The following is a 16,202-nucleotide window of genomic DNA, read 5'->3' on the forward strand; positions in this document are numbered from 1 at the left end:
TTGAATAGCGCTCTTGCCGCCGTAGCCCAGTGCTTAGATATGCCTACTACTACTCGGGAGGTCCATGGTTCAATTTTTGGTCCCAGAAACATCAAAGAAAAGGCAAACCTCCGAGTGTACTTCTTTGGAGCTGGAGTAAAAGTGTACATCTCTCCATTTAGGGGTTGCCTTAATCTGGGGAAAGCCTTGGTAACTTCTAAAAACTAAAAATTTTGATTGAGAAGTCAAGTTGCTTTTGAAATGAAAGAAAACTGACTTTTTCGATAAAAAATCCGGTTTATTCGATACTGGAAAAATACCGGTGGAAACCGGTTTGGAAACCGGCATGTACAAAAAAAATAATAATAAATAAAAAAACAATGTATGTACATGTGTACATACTTACCAATGTCTAACCTTTATAATGGATAAAAATATTCATAAAAAAATCAGTTCGAATTTTTTTCGTATAGAAACGTTTACTTTCGGAAACACAAAATGGATAACCCTTTACATATGCACAAATACATTTTGTTTTCAAACAACGTAATTGCATGCAGTTAGTAGTAAACTTGTATGCATTTTTTCAACCCACCCATGCAAGCGTTTATACATGAAAAACCTGCTGAAAAAACCTATATGTATTCTATTGTCACCATGACCTACAATCATACAGATTGCTACTTATACTACGCGTACACTCACTTACGTCGAGCTAAATTATCTATCGACTTGCCGTTAAAGAGTATTTGGACTTACAATTGATGTGCAAATCAAAAGCAAAATCATTATTCTTATCAACAGATAGTTTAGAAAGTTCTTTGTTGACAAAAGTGGCAGGGCAACGATTGAAGCACTTTTACCACATGTACACATGGCTACAAATGTAATGAAATTACCCTTACAGCGCTTAGTTTTTGGAGCTGATAATAACGAATTGCTATATCAACTTACACTATGTACATAACAGCTAGAAGATTTCAATACTCAATGTGAGGGTTACTCATTATTGATTTAAAGGGCTAAGATAGGAGAGTCACGTGTATCGACTGTCTCCCGCCACAAGTGCCAGTTCAATATAAGATTGGCAGGTTAGGCTCAATAGGCTGGCAAAAGAGAGCCACACTCGATTGATGTTGGGTACTTCAGCACTTGATATGAGATCGTAAATAGTACATTATTTTCATATCGACGCATTCTCAACTGTTTTTTTCTAGGAACCGTAACGGTTATAATCTTTATAATAAAAAAATATATATATATTTAACGGCTAAAATTTGCTTTATTTGTATCTTTGGATTTTAATTTTATCAATCGTCATATGCAATTTTCAGAATTAATTTTTTTTCCTATGAAGCCGAATGGAAAAGTTGAAAATTTCGATAAAAATCTTTTGAGTTTCTCTGAGTTCTGTCTGAAATTAAAAAAATTGGTTCAAGTGGTTTATGCTGATGAATGAACAATATTTTTATAAAAATAAGAAAAATTTAGTACATAAATACTAGACTAGTCTAGAATTTAGTAAAATATTATAAAAAGCTAATATTTTAACGGTATTTACCAAGCAGCGCTACCATCTGTAGTATGTACACAAAACCCAAAATTACATAATGAAAACCTAACAAGAATAAAACAGACAGCCGAGAACATTTAGCAGACACGGCAGTGTAATTTGCGAAAGCAAAAACAAATCCGTAAATCGTAGGTCTTGCAAAACCCAAACGAAACCAATAAGTAAGTGAAAACAACAAATAAAGGAATAAATTAATGAATTCTCTGCTTAAAATGGCCAACACTGGAAATGGCAATCAATTAAAAAAAAAAACAAAATTATGTATTTTCGCAAAACAATAAAGGCGAACGTAAGGTGAGCTTAAGCAAACTCCCAAAGAAGTGAATAATTAATTATGGCAATTTAAGTATGTATATTTGCTTAGATGAAAAAATTTAAATTTACAAAATTCAGCAGACACTTAATGCTGGAGCATGCGAACGAGAAAGAGAGTTCGTGTAGGTATGAGCATGGATGAGCTTACAAACATAACACCGTGCAACAAAAACCAAAATTAAAAAAAAAAATCACGAAAAAATCAATATATTCACAAAACTAGGAGCCAAATAAACATAGTAAAACTGCGTTTTTAATTTTTCTCTCTGACGTCAGGATTTTTTTAAAGGACTTTGAAATTTCTGGGATATGATTGAATAAAAAAACTATTTAAAAGATTTGGTGCAATGTAGAGTAACAATATGAGTATCAACTAAAAGGAAAAATTCTGTAGAATTAAAAAAATAATAATAATTTTTTGGGGCACCTGGACGAATAAGTATTGAAAATGTTGCTTTTAAAACTTTATCCTTGAATATCCTTGGAAATTTCCAATATTCATTTTTAAAAAAAGTATATATCAAGGACTAATATGTAAACTACCACATCCTAGAATTTCGTCCTTCTACCTTTATTAGTTTTAGATAAAAAAAATTCTACACTTCTCTTCATAAGGTATTGATAGTTACAATACTCATAAATGAAGATACTGGAATCATTACACTGTACAGCACTCGGCGGGGTATTGCACCAAACCATTTTTTTTAAATTTAATTTAAGAAATTGACTCATAGGTAAAAAAAAAATCTCCGTTGGTCGAAGTTAGCCTCCGAAATCGAAGTTCGAAATAGGGCCTTTGGTAAAAAATTTATTTTTATTATTATTTGTATGTAAATAACTAAAAATATAGACGTAGTCCGTCTATTGCTCTTATTTAAATGGTACATAACCTTATTTTATGCAAACTTATATTACAGGTGCTATAAGGTCGGGTCTTCTAAAAATTAAAAACCTTATATTTCAAACAATTTTGAACTGATTTTTAAAAATTGGTATCGTTGTAAACATGATTAAACCCCCTTTCTTCTAATAAGCATATTTGTATACTTCGTATGTAAAAATTTTAGAAAAAACATTTAAGAGAAAAAAATACTTAAAAAAAAAATAATTATTTAACCGAAAAAATTACTAACCGATTTTTAAAAAATTGTTATCGTTGTAAACGGAATCAAACCTCCTTTCTTCTGATATGCGTATTTGTATACTTCGTATATCAAAATTTGAGAAAAAACACTTAAAGGAAAAAAATAAATTTTTTTTATAATAAAATATTTTAAACAAAAAATTAAAAACCGATTTTTAAAAAGTGGTATCGTTGTAAAGTCGATTAAACCCCCTTCGTATATAAAAATTTGAGAAAAAACACTTGAAATCAAAAAAATACTTTTTTCACAAAAAAAATATTTTAAACAAAAAAACTACAAGCCGATTTTTAAAGAATTGGTATCGTTGTAAAGGATTCCAGAAAACTTATACTTTCTTAAACCAAAAAATTTCTATTTATATACACAAAAAGAATGTAACTAAAAACATTTTTTGCCTCTATATAAACTCCTGGCCCCCTAAGTGAAAGGCTGTCTACGCCTTTGTATACAAAATAATTAAAGTACTCAAACCGTACATCATATGTTCAGTTTGTTCTTTTAGAGCGCATACATGGTTCCATAATAATGATTCCAGTATCTTCATTTATGTATATTGTAACTATCAATATCTTATTAAGAGAAGTGTAACATTTTTTTTTTTTAACTAAAGCTAATAAAGTTAGAAGGACGAAATTCGAGGATGTGGTAGTTAACATATTAGTCCTTGACATATAATTTTTTCAAAAATAAATATTGGAAATTTCCAAGGATATCAAGGATAAAGTTTTAAAAGGACATTTTCAATACCTATTCGTCCTGGTGCACCCAAAAATTAATTTTTTTTTCTATTCTACAGAATTTTTCCTTTTAATTGATACCCATATTGTTATTCTACAATGCACCGAATCTGTTGAATAATTTTTTTATTCAATCATATTTTAAAAGTCCTTTAAAAAAAAAAATCCTGACGTCAGAGAGAAAACTAAAAACGCATTTTTCCTATATTTGGCCCCCAGTTTTGTGAATATATTAATTTTTTTCGTGTGTAAAATTGACTGTCGCACGGTGTAATTTAATAAAAAAAAAACCTTGAATTTTGTAATAATTTCTCTTGGTTTACATACCTTGAGGCCGGTATGGCACGAATGAGCTGCGTCGCATGTTGCATTGACGCCGAGCTGTGATGTCCATGTCCATGATGATGATGATGATGATGGTGGCTAGCATGATGATGACCGTTATTGTTGTTGTTGTTGCTATTACCAATGCTAAGGTTGGTGGCAGTGTTGTTGCTTTGCATAAGATCACTACCGCTACCTGGGCTAACGCTACCGCTGTTACTACTACAACTACTACTACTGCTACTACCACCAGTGCCACCACTGGCCATGTGCTGATGATGTTGCGCTTGCATTTGCTGTTGTTGTTGTTGCTGCTGCTGTTGCACTTCAAGATGCTGATCAAATCCAAAACCACTGTCATTAGAATTATCGCAGGGTGGTGGATGCGGCCGTTGGGGTAACCGTTTACCGGGAACCATTTTACCGGGACCAATCTGGAATAAAGAATACGAATTAATGTAAATGAATGAACTTAACAAATTTACACAACACAAACTAATAACGCGGATATTAAATAAACAGCGAACTATAGTTTGCTACAGCTGAGTATTGAAAATAAACTATTACCCAAGATCACTTACATATTCGGGTTGGTGGTGTTGTGGTACAAGGTGGAATTACACCCTATGTGACAATGTCATCGCAACAGCATATAATGACATTCTTAAAAGCGGATTTTCCCAAGGTTACCTGTATTTTATTTAGGGCCTTTATGTTGGAAATGCTCCTAAGCACGCAGCTAAGGCAATGTGAAGTTGATTGAGCGCCTTGCTCTGTTAACACAAAATGAATGGAAAACAATATTCGACTAAACATGAATTCATTAAAAGAATTAATATATCTTGACTCACTATTTTTTTTTAGATTACGTCCAGAAGCTATATAGAGAATCATATAGACAGACAAAAAGTACGAAATCATCGTAAACGAAAACCAAGGATGAACGACTCACGAAAGACACCAAATTGAAATTCAAATAATCAGACATCGTTTTCCCCAACAGATTTTTCAATGCAATTTTTTGGAAGCATTCTATTGATGTAGCCGTAATAATTCGTTGAATGTTTGCAGGTAATTTTTTTTAAACTTTGTATTACCATTAATTTAAAATTAAATGATTTTAATCTAACTATTTGTTGGACAATTATTTGAATTGAAAGAAGAGAAGCTTGGAGAGCGATATTCAAGTGGTTGGTTGTTTATGTTTGTCTGCAAGCTTTACATCGGTCAAAGAAGTATCTTCCCTTGCTTTGGCAGGCAGTTCATTCGTGCTTTATTCCCACCTTGACTAAGTATTATCTTTTACTGTAAACTAGAAGATAACACCAACTAACTATTAAGCCTTTGAACTAAGCCTTCGAATAAACTAAAGGAATATTTAAAGAACACCATTTCCAATGTGGCCATTTGATGACGGCGATATAGGAGCGATACCAAAAAGCAATCGAAAGAAAATACAAAATTTACTCACCCGTGAAACCGAATGCAACTTTCCAGGTATCGCCTTGCCCGGATACCGTTTCGAGGGCGTACGAAAGCCTTTGCGCTGAATGCGTGCCGTCATCGTTGATGCAGTTGACATGGTCATGCGCATACCTAAAAAAAAGTACAAAACAAAAAATGAAACGAATGAGTATAGATTAATAAATAAATATGTAAACAAATAAGAATTTAGCGTTATCAAAACTTATCACTAGCATTATCAGGCGTAAGTGAGGGTCGCAGGGGTCAACAAAGACTTGAAAATTGTAGAACCTGTGGTATTGAAGAAGAAACATCTGTATTTAAGTAAGAGTATATACCCTCAGACAACATTTAAAGCATTGATAAAAACTTAAGTACAACGCCCTCAAGCAAAGGAGTACTGTAACTACACAATTACTTAATATAAGTATTTGCGTTAGGGTGGTAAAAAAATAAGAGTAAAATCGGAATTTTAATATGGAAAAAATATACCCCTGTTTTTAGAAGGTTTTACTTAACTTCACTTTTACATACATACAGATATGTATATGTATGTGATTCCATCGTCACTCGCGTTACATTCGAAGTAAAATTTTACGATTAAAAGCCCAATTACATTCTACGAACCATTTGCAATCAAATGCTTATAACTTATTGAATACAAATCAAACTTAAGTCGTCACTCGCGTTACAATTTCGGCACAGGGGATATTGAGCTATGGTTTATCAAAATTTAGGTGAAAGTTCTCAAAATAATTAATTACTTTTAGGATATTAAGTGTTAGGATTTAGTGGAGTGTATTTTGCAAAAACAAATTGTATTGACATTTAGAGAGATATGAAAGATCAATGGAAATATATATGTGCCGTTCATCGCGTTACAGCAATTGTTTTCACAATTTTTTTTAAATCTCGGAGCCACTACTTTTATTCAAATCTAGCTATGTTAGGGGTAATGATTAAAGTGTTTTGACATATTTTCAATACGGTTCAATACGGTATTATAAAAACTTTACTATTACTAACTTAATTATAACATTTTGGTTTTTCCGCTTTCATGAATCTCTGCCTTAAATTGCCCATGTACATATGTATGTAGGCCCTGGAATTTTACAATCAATATTTCAATAACTTCCCGATCCGGTAGAGACTTGAAAGTTCAAACTTAGCTCATAGCCCCATGACAATGCATGCAAAATGAAATAATTCGCTAGGTGACGCAGTAGTCGAGGTATTTGGGAATCCCGTATTTATGGTCCGATTTGGTTCACACTTATACAACTTGTTTTGAAAATATATTTTTCCTATTAACTTATTTATTTTGAAATAAAAAAATACTGCCACAAAAACCCCAAAAAATGCAATGAGAGACCTATAAAAAATGGTTCAATAAACAATTGGGTTTTATTATTGTAAGTCTCCTGAAGAGAAACAGGGTTTACCGACCAAAAAATATTGATTTTCAATAATTCTATACTATTTCCACGAAAACTTGTTTTTTCTATATAAATTACTTAGACAACTTTGAGCGTTTTGGGCACCTGCAAAAAATTGTTTCATTTCGAAATAAAAAAAAACAGGAGTATCTACATTTTTTCGATATAGAACAATCTCAGAGGGTGAGAGCATTAAAATTCGGACTTTATTTTTCACATGCATTGTTTTTAACCACCCTAATGCACATACGTACATATATGCATATTTGTTAAAAGTAGCAACAGAGAAATTATAGCACATCTTGGTCAGACAGCTTAGCTTCTGTTATCTCGAAAACCAAGTTTAAGTGATGCCTAAAGCAGGGCGCTTGCCAAAGGACAGACAATCGTTGAAAGTTGAGTGCTATAAACAGTAAACACTTGATGTGTGTACGTATGTATTAATGCGATGAGTGACAGATCACGAGCAATAGCAATGGCACCACGCCAACTAACTTGTGGTGATAATCAATGAGTTTTTTAATTATCTCATAGACGTAAGTGTTTGCATATAGTATGTACATTAGGGTGCCCATCGAAAATGCTTTTTTTTTATATTTCAAGACCCTAATTGTATTCGTTTTTATGAGAAATATTATTGCCTATTTTTATATATTTTTTAAATGTCAAATGTTGACAGCAAGGAAGGTTGAAGAACAGCAAAAGGCTCTAGGTTCATCAACAGTTATGGACATGAACATGTTATTGGCCGCCATGTCACAGATGTCATAGTAGATTTCAGAGATGGTTTCATCCCAGCTGGAAGCACAAAAAACATACATGCCATCGTAGCTGGATGGAAAGATCACGCAGCTTCAGGAGTGTTTAGTAAGAGACAACACGCAACTCAAAGAAAGACAGGACAAAATCGAAGGAAAACGGGATAAAATCGAAGCGCTTATTAAGAAGAAACGGGACAAAGTCCAGGCTAAGATGAACGAGTTGGAAGATCGTCTTCGTGATATGCAGTTGAATCGTCCAACTACTTCGACGAACGCTCCCAAGGTGAAGACTCCATCTTTTGACAACACGATTCCTTTTCAGGTATTTAAGCTCCAGTCCGAGAAGACAGCTATAGCATACCATTGGAGCATGGAGGACAAATCCGCTGCACTATTCGTTACATTGAGAGGACCTGCAGTGGAAATCTTGCAGACTATTCCTGACTGTGAAAGGAACAATTACGATGCATTGAACTGGTCCGTGGAAAGACGTTATGGCAGCGAGCACAGGAAGCAGATTTACCAGATGGAACTGGAGAATCACTGCCAAAAATCCAACGAGACTCTACAGGAATTCGCCTCAGAGATAGAGAGATTAGCCCACTTGGCAATTGGGGACGCATCTGGTGAGCACCTCTAACGGTTAAAAATTCAGAGATTCATCAGCAGAATGCGGGAAATGTATACCAAGCGAGAGACGTGTGCGAATCCAAAGCCAACATTTGGTGAAACTGTCTCCTATGCTCAGACACGTGAATCGGAGGCGCTCAACCAGGCTAAGTAAACCAGCCTACAAAGCCCTTCGAGTAGAAGTGGTCTCCACCTGACGTGGTGAACGAGATCCTGAAAACACTCAAGCCGATGGCAGGGAAAAACACTCCTGCTGCAACCGAGAGAAAGGATGCTGCTGGAAAATGCCTGAGTTGTAGAAAACCAGCAGGTCTAACAGTTCAGCAATACGTAAACGCAGGGCTGAGGAGGACGAGCCCAACTCCGATCAGTCATTAAACTAAAACGAGCCAGCATAATTTCCGTCTCGCGAATTGGCAGAAAAGCGAGCAACCTTACTGTTGGTGGATTCGACCCGATTTGGCCACTTGGTATGTGAAGCCACTACCTGGAGCAAAGCTGCAGACAGCAACTGGTAAGCGCACCCAAGGGATAGGAAAAATACTATGCGAGGTAATTATCGGGGGCGTGGCCTCGTACATCCAAGTTTATAGTGGCAGACATTGTGGATGAAGTCATCATCGGCGTGGAATTCCTACTTGGCCAAGGCATGAAGATTGACCTCTAAGGAATGATTCTAACCGATCGCGACAGAATAGCGTCACTTAAGGTTGGTCACGGAAACCAGTACTGCAGCAGACGGTTGATCTTAGAGGAAGCCCCAAAGATTCCACCAGCGACGGAAGCGGTTAGTTGGGCAGAGGTTGGCAGTGATGGAGACGGAGAGGTTTCGTCAAAAGAAGGAAGCGGTTCACCGATACAGAAAAAGCGTGACGGTTCCGCCAGCTCAGTGACGAAGAGGAAGTCACACCAAGGAAGCGGTCATGGCAAGCCAGGCAGTGTTTCCGGCAGAAGGAAAGCCACTGAAGCGGCTGTGGAAGCACTGAGCGCGCTTTGAAGTATCCAGGAAAAAGGTCGTGGTCGGAAGAGGATGCAAAGGCAAGGCATTAGAGCCTGAAGCTTCTTCAATGAAGTTGACGTCGGCGGATGGGCGAGATGCGCAAACACTGGGCAAGTTTCAGCGTGAGGATGCGGATTTAGCAAGGATCGAAGCCTGGTAGTCATGGCCAGAGGAAGCCGCGTAAATCCGGAGAATAGGGAGCCCATGAGAAGAAGCATAGTCTGGTCACCACCAGGGCCCGGCAGAAGCGCGACCATGCAAGATGGTGCACTCCCGGAGATAAGCCGGAAGCATGTCCAATAGCGCATGGAGCCGAGAGGGTTTCAAGGAAGGCGATTTGGTGTTTGTGTGTGTGCGTTGTTGTACAAGCTTCAGTGGAAGTAAGGCTTCACCTCCAAAAAACCAAGTAACTGGAAAGGTCCGTATAAGATTTTCAAACGGCTGAATGACGCAGTGAATCGAATCTAGACTGTTGGCAGACCGTGAAGCAAGATGAAGGAGGTCCACTTGGAAAAACTTGCAGTCGGTTGTCCACTTCAAGGATGTTTTTTCGTAATTAAGAAAAAAAAAAAATGTCTTCTCTGACGACATTTGAACCCGAACCTGCTTGTAGCCAACAAATAAATAATCAAACAATAACTTGGTTGCAAAAACCATTGTGGTTTTGGCTCAGTGTAGTGGAAATTCGCCATTAGGTATTTTTCTGAAGCCAGCTCATTCTAGTGACTGTACAAGTTATTGCAGTTTTTGGTTTGAATCTGGAGTTCAAAAGTTTTATAGGTACGTAAATTCATTTTTTTTTATCTCAAACAAATTTCAATTTTCAAAATACTTACGCCAATTTATTCCTACAAGAAAATACCGAAATAAATTTTTTATTTACCCGCATATTTTATAAGACAGAAAATTGGTATAGTTGTAAAGGATATCAGAAGACTTATACTTTCTTTAATCAATTTTTTTTTATATACACAAACAAAAATAATAAAAAAATATTTTCCCTCTATATAAGTCCTTAAAAAAAAACAAAACCCTGACGTCGAAGAGAAAATCTAAAAACGCAGTTTTACTATATTTGGCCCCCACGTTTTGTGAATATATTGATTTTTTCCTGTGTAAAATTGACTGTCGCACGGTGTAAACTTTTTTCACATATCAATCGATTTGCCCTAATAATTTACGTACATTATGTCTCTTTGATGTAAATGTATGTACTTACGTACACTTGTAAATGATGTCAATTAAAATGTGCGCTATTGTTATTTGCAAAGATTGTTTATTGTGATTATTTACATTTGATGTAGTCGTAATACAACAAACTACTAAAACTATAATCGGCATTAATTGTTATTTTTCTAAGCACAAGCTGCTGATTGGTAGCTGTAAATTAAATCTGAATTTAATTGAACCGCACCGATGGGTATTTTTGTATACATATGTATGTATGTATGTATGTATGAGCAAGAGCAACTAGTACAAGTAAATTTTTGTGATGCACTCATATGCGACATGCAAGACATTAGGGCTATTCGCGATTCGGTGCATAAGAGCTGACAAATTTATGCAATTGCAGAAATATGCCATGGATTGTGAGCGACCTTTATTAAACTGTCATGGTAAAGCTTTTGCAAAACACTTTTTGTGCATCAGCTTTGGTTTTGTTTATGAATGCAATGCATAGCATATTTATGCTATGGATTTTCGGTATTGCAAATTTGCCAAGCCATGACAAATGCAAATGCGTGTATTTTGTTTGTGTATTGCAAATAATTTGCAATACAAATTTGCAATGCAATGATGCTAGGCCATTTGCACCGGATCGCGAATAGCCCTAGTAGTACTCTTTTTAGATGCGTAAAAATAAAATATTTATAATTTAGTTGAAATGTAATTAAATGAAAAATACGTTCAGCTTCTTTTGATATTTAATCTGATTTAGCCTATACATAATATTTAGAATGCGATGTATTAGCATTTCAATTAAATATGAGTTTATTTTAAGATTCTTAAAAATAAAATAGAAAGGTTATCATTTTCTACATAATCAAAAGCGTCAGCCCATTGGTGGTCTGCTGCTTTGGGTAGAAGTGTGACACGGTCTATTGAATAATCGACTTTTTGCTCAATAAATAATTAACATTTATATGTATGTTATTTCTGGCGGACGCATACAGGCGATTTTTGTAGTTTTTTTTTTTAGACGAGCAATGGCAAAGACCAGGCGGCATTATTTTCTTTGAAAATATGCAAAAAAAATTAAATAAAATTTAAAAAAGAAATCTTTGCAAATCCTACTCGTACTAATATTATAAATGTGAAGGCTTGCGCGTGAGTTTGTACATTTGTTGCTCTTCCACGCAAAACGGCTCGACGTATTTCAATGAAATTTGACCCGCAGATAGGTTGTAACCCGGATTAATATCCAGGATATTTTTAGAAGATTTTCCACCTTTTCCAAAAGTTAAAATTAATTCAATAATAAATTAAATTAAAGATTGCAACAAAGTAAGCGTCAAACAAAAGGGATTCAAAGGCTATTAATTTAGAAAGTATTTTTGAATAGGGTTGCCACCTGTTTAGAAATTAAAAAGTAGTTTCATTAACAAATTAAAGGTGAGCATTTTAAGAGAGCTCCATATATATATGTACATATATGTATTGCAAAAATATTTTTAAGGAGGGTTGCCACCTGTTTAGAAATTCAAAATTAATTAGAGTAGCTAGTTAAATGAAATAGTTTAATATGGGTGTCAAACAAGAAAGGTTAACACGTAAGCTTTATTTCAAAAATATATTTTGAGGAGGGTTGACCCCTGTTTGGAAATTCAAAGTCAAAATAGTTAACATGTTAAGAGAAATATTTTAACATGGGCATGAAGCGATAGTAATTTAAGAAAGATTAATTTTGGAAATATTATTGAATAGGGTTGCCACCTATTTGGAAATTCAAAACCAAGTAGTTAACTAGTTTGATGAAATATTTTAATATTGGTAACAAAGGAACGATATTTAAGCAAGCTTTATTTCTAAAATACTTTAAGAGAGATAAGTTCCGGTTCAATTTCACGTGTGCCTTAATGAAACAATAACATCTTGAACACATCTTGGAGAGACCTCTTAAATATAATTTTCCGTGTTCCAAAAATATAGCCACCCGAAATTCTACTTGAAAAAGTATGTAATTTATCATACATCATTTGTAATCATATTTAGAAAATAGTCAGGGATCAATTTTTCTCTAAAGCTTTACACAAACTATAAGTGCTCGAAACACATTGAATACGACGGGTCACGGACCACAGCTCTAATTTTTTTATATTCATTATCGAAAAGCTTTGTAGACGGCAACAAGAATTTTTTCAACGCGACAGGGGCATCATTCGTTTTTGTTTAAAAATAAATAATTTTCTGGCATATAAAATAGCAATGCAATAAATTTTTTTCCCAAAATGAAGATTTGATCTATTGAATCGGTATCGGGTACCGAAAAGGAAGTATTGGGTACCAAAAGCTTTTCTAGTATTGGGTACCGATTGGGGTACTGTTTGGGAATGCAAAAATAATGAAGAGAAGAAATGCCAAAAATGGACGCTGGCAAGGAAAAGGGGTTTGTACAGGTATTTTTAAACAAATATTAAGTTAAAATATATTTAAATTGTTTAATATTTTATTTTACTTTATTTATTTATTTTCTTTTTATTGATTTATGATCACGGTGGCACAGAGAAGGAACTTAACTTTTTCTTGAGATGTGGGAATAACAAGCACAACAAATTGGACGGCTAAAAATCTGAGGTTTGCCTGTGTAAACTGGGTGATTACAAAACGAGCTTTGATTGAGATTATATTTATATGTGAACATACTTTAAGCTATGCAATATTTAAGTATGTATGTACATGCATACGTATTTATTTGTAAAAAAAAACTGTTGAGTTATTAACATCAAATTAATTCATAATTGTAAATTTTAGCTGTAAAAGTTTTTTTAACTTAAGTAATAAAACTTTGAGTGATGCAAAATATTTCGAAATTTCTGTCGGTTTTGCAGGTACGAGTATCTACATAACATACATACATACATATTAATATTCATTATGCATTATGTATAGACATATGTACATATATTTGAAGTGTTAAAAGCTTATCAGCATATTATCCACACCAAATGAGTTTACTCTGTCTGTCGATTCTGTCGTGATTTCATTTGATTAGATTGGCTTGGCTTGGATTGGCTTGGCTTGGAGACCTGTCACTTACAATTCAATGCGAATTGATATTACTAATAATATTGTGGCGCCAACAACAACAACAACGTGTAGTATGTTCACGAAAAAGGCACGTCGTTATCGCCAATACCGTCTACTAAATATGTAGTATGAATGTGCATATGCACATATATAAACTAGTTGCATGCTAATATGCGAGTTATTACCATCATTTGTACAATTAGTTAGAAGATAACCTGTATGCTTTTCCTTCGCGCAAATTTAATACACACATACATATTTACAGGGGTATGTACATTAGGGTTAAAAAAATATTTTTTGGAATCGCTCGGAGTGAGGACCGAACGTGGGTGCTTCTGCGTTCACTACTTCAACAGCTAAACAAAACTTTGAACCTTATTTTACTATTTTAAAATCAAGCAATCTTGTTTTAAAGTTAAAATTCTGTTTTTGTCATAAAATGCATTTTAATTTTTTTATCATTTTAAGAGAAAAAACTATTTTTGACAGAAAATGATGATCTCCATTAAAAATTTATTAAAAATAATGGGGTATAGTCGCAGATGAAACAAAGCCTACTCTAAGCAGCTTTTTTTTTGGCAGATTTTCCGTTGAAAAAAGCTAAAACTAACGTTAGAGTCGATTTTATTTCGACTATGAATATGCCCTAATAAGTTTCTACAGGTAAAACAATGAAAGTCTTTACATACATGGTATTTATAAACGATTTGAATGGCTTGAAGACACTTTTTTTTTGGCTGAGACACCTTTTTTTGCGACTTTGCAAATAGATACTCGATACTTTTTCCCCTTAACCGGAATTTTTAATCGATGCTTTTTGGAGGTTGGTACTTTTTTAATCATAATTCATTTCATAAATTCATTCCATCACGTCAAACTTTCTATTTCCCGTTATGTTTAAGTATGAAAAGATTTATTTCCGTTCTATAGCAAAAAAAAATAAAAAAAAAAAAAATTACATTATATATATTCCGTACTCGATACTTTGTTCCGATACCAGAAACAAGTAAAGTATCTATACCAAGGTGGAATCGAATGGTCCCAAATCACATCAGTCGTAATTAACCCATTGTGAGGTGATCTCTACCTAAGAAAGATTGAAATATCGATTTTTCATAATACTAACTTAGTAAATACTTTGAATTAAAAAATGTAGAAAACTGCAAAACAAATTAACAAAATCAAAAAAGAAATAAAAATACTAAAACGACAGCGCTCTGATTTTTTGTTTTGCTCTTTGAGCTTCTCAAATGGGCACGAAAAAGACAGAAAGTCTGAGCATTGTTAGTGTAAGATAAATCTGTGGTCATAAGCAATAACCGCCTAAGTCGACTTAAGAACTAATTGAGTTATATATGCTATCGTATTCTGCAACTACTATTCCATGTTTATGTGAAATCCCCATCTCGCCAGCTAGGCTATTTAAAAAGTTATAGACGATCATATTTTGGTTTCCCCCATAAGGTCAACATTACAGTCCAAATATTTAATACGTTTTTTCTCTCGAATTCAGGTTTTTCCACTTTGGCGGTTATTGCTTATGACCACAGAAATATAGAAATTGCTATTCACAATTTTAGTATTTTTTTTTTCAATAGCGCATATGTACATTATGATAGCGCTAAGCTTATGTTTGTGCTTTTTTAGATGCCAAATTTTGGCTCTTTGTTTGTATTTTATTTTATTATTTTTTATCTTTTTATTTGTTTTCCTTTACTTTTGCGGATTTGGTGGTAGAAGCAGTTTTTTCCTATGCATTTACTAACTTTATACCCGTAACTGTTAAGAATATAAGATAGCAGGTTGTGAAATTCGTAAAGCGGAAAGGCTTTCAAATCTTGAAAACATACAACAAATTGCTTATAACGACACGCCCATAACCTTATTATTGTTATTATTGTGCAAGAATTAAACAAGCCTCTGAGGTTGTATGTATGTATATTTATACCTAAATACACATATGGCAATTTTCATCTCGTTTAAGACTTTCGGCGAAATGCCATAAAAAATTTTAACGAAAATATTTCTATCGATTATTGTTCACTAATCGCACCTTTAACAAATCTATATCCACAAATTTGTCAAAATCAGAGGAGGCTTAAGAAAATTCCTAAGCCGTTTTAGGAAAGCGTTGCCATATTCAAAGGTACCCAGATGAAGCATTATTTCATTTAAAACCCTTTTAGGGCGATGTTTCAGCCCATTTAGCCACAAGCCGATATTTATTTCAATGTTGAACACCTGGGAAAAAACATATGCATGTATATTTATTTACTAGAGCTTTCACACAAGCCGCAGCACAGTAGTCCGAAATCGGAAAATTGGGTTCAAAATAGCGTAGGGCCTCCAATTCTCAACCGATTTGATTAATAATTATTTCACAATGTCAACAAAAAGAAAAAAAAAATTATTAAAAATCCACCAAATTTTTTAGCCTCTTGAAACCTGCACCTTATTGTACAAAAATTTAATATGCTATTAAACTGCATAACTATGTTTTTTCTACAAAAAAAAAAAAATTTTTTTGGTGGAATTTTTTGTGCTATTTTTTCGTTTTAACAGGAACAGGATAATCAATTTTTTACAAAAT

At 34.0% G+C, this 16,202-nt stretch overlaps 1 protein-coding gene across 2 annotated transcripts in view; it reads right to left on the minus strand.

Moving 5' to 3' along the window:
* The window catches only part of LOC118733797 (nuclear factor of activated T-cells, cytoplasmic 1), a 41,447-nt gene that overhangs the window by 19,548 nt on the left and 5,697 nt on the right, over window positions 1-16,202 (minus strand). For both annotated transcript variants that reach the window (XM_036463370.1, XM_036463369.1), the window contains exons 2-3: window positions 5,545-5,669; window positions 4,077-4,507 (exon numbers count right to left, since the gene is read on the minus strand). In XM_036463370.1, coding sequence (XP_036319263.1) covers window positions 4,077-4,507; window positions 5,545-5,669 — 556 coding nt within the window. The remainder of the gene's footprint in view (window positions 1-4,076; window positions 4,508-5,544; window positions 5,670-16,202) is intronic.

The sequence above is a fragment of the Rhagoletis pomonella genome, unplaced genomic scaffold (genome assembly GCF_013731165.1).
Source record: "Rhagoletis pomonella isolate Grant_MI unplaced genomic scaffold, Rhpom_1.0 Rhpom_scaffold_00002, whole genome shotgun sequence".
In the NCBI taxonomy this organism is placed as follows: Eukaryota; Metazoa; Arthropoda; class Insecta; order Diptera; family Tephritidae; genus Rhagoletis; species Rhagoletis pomonella.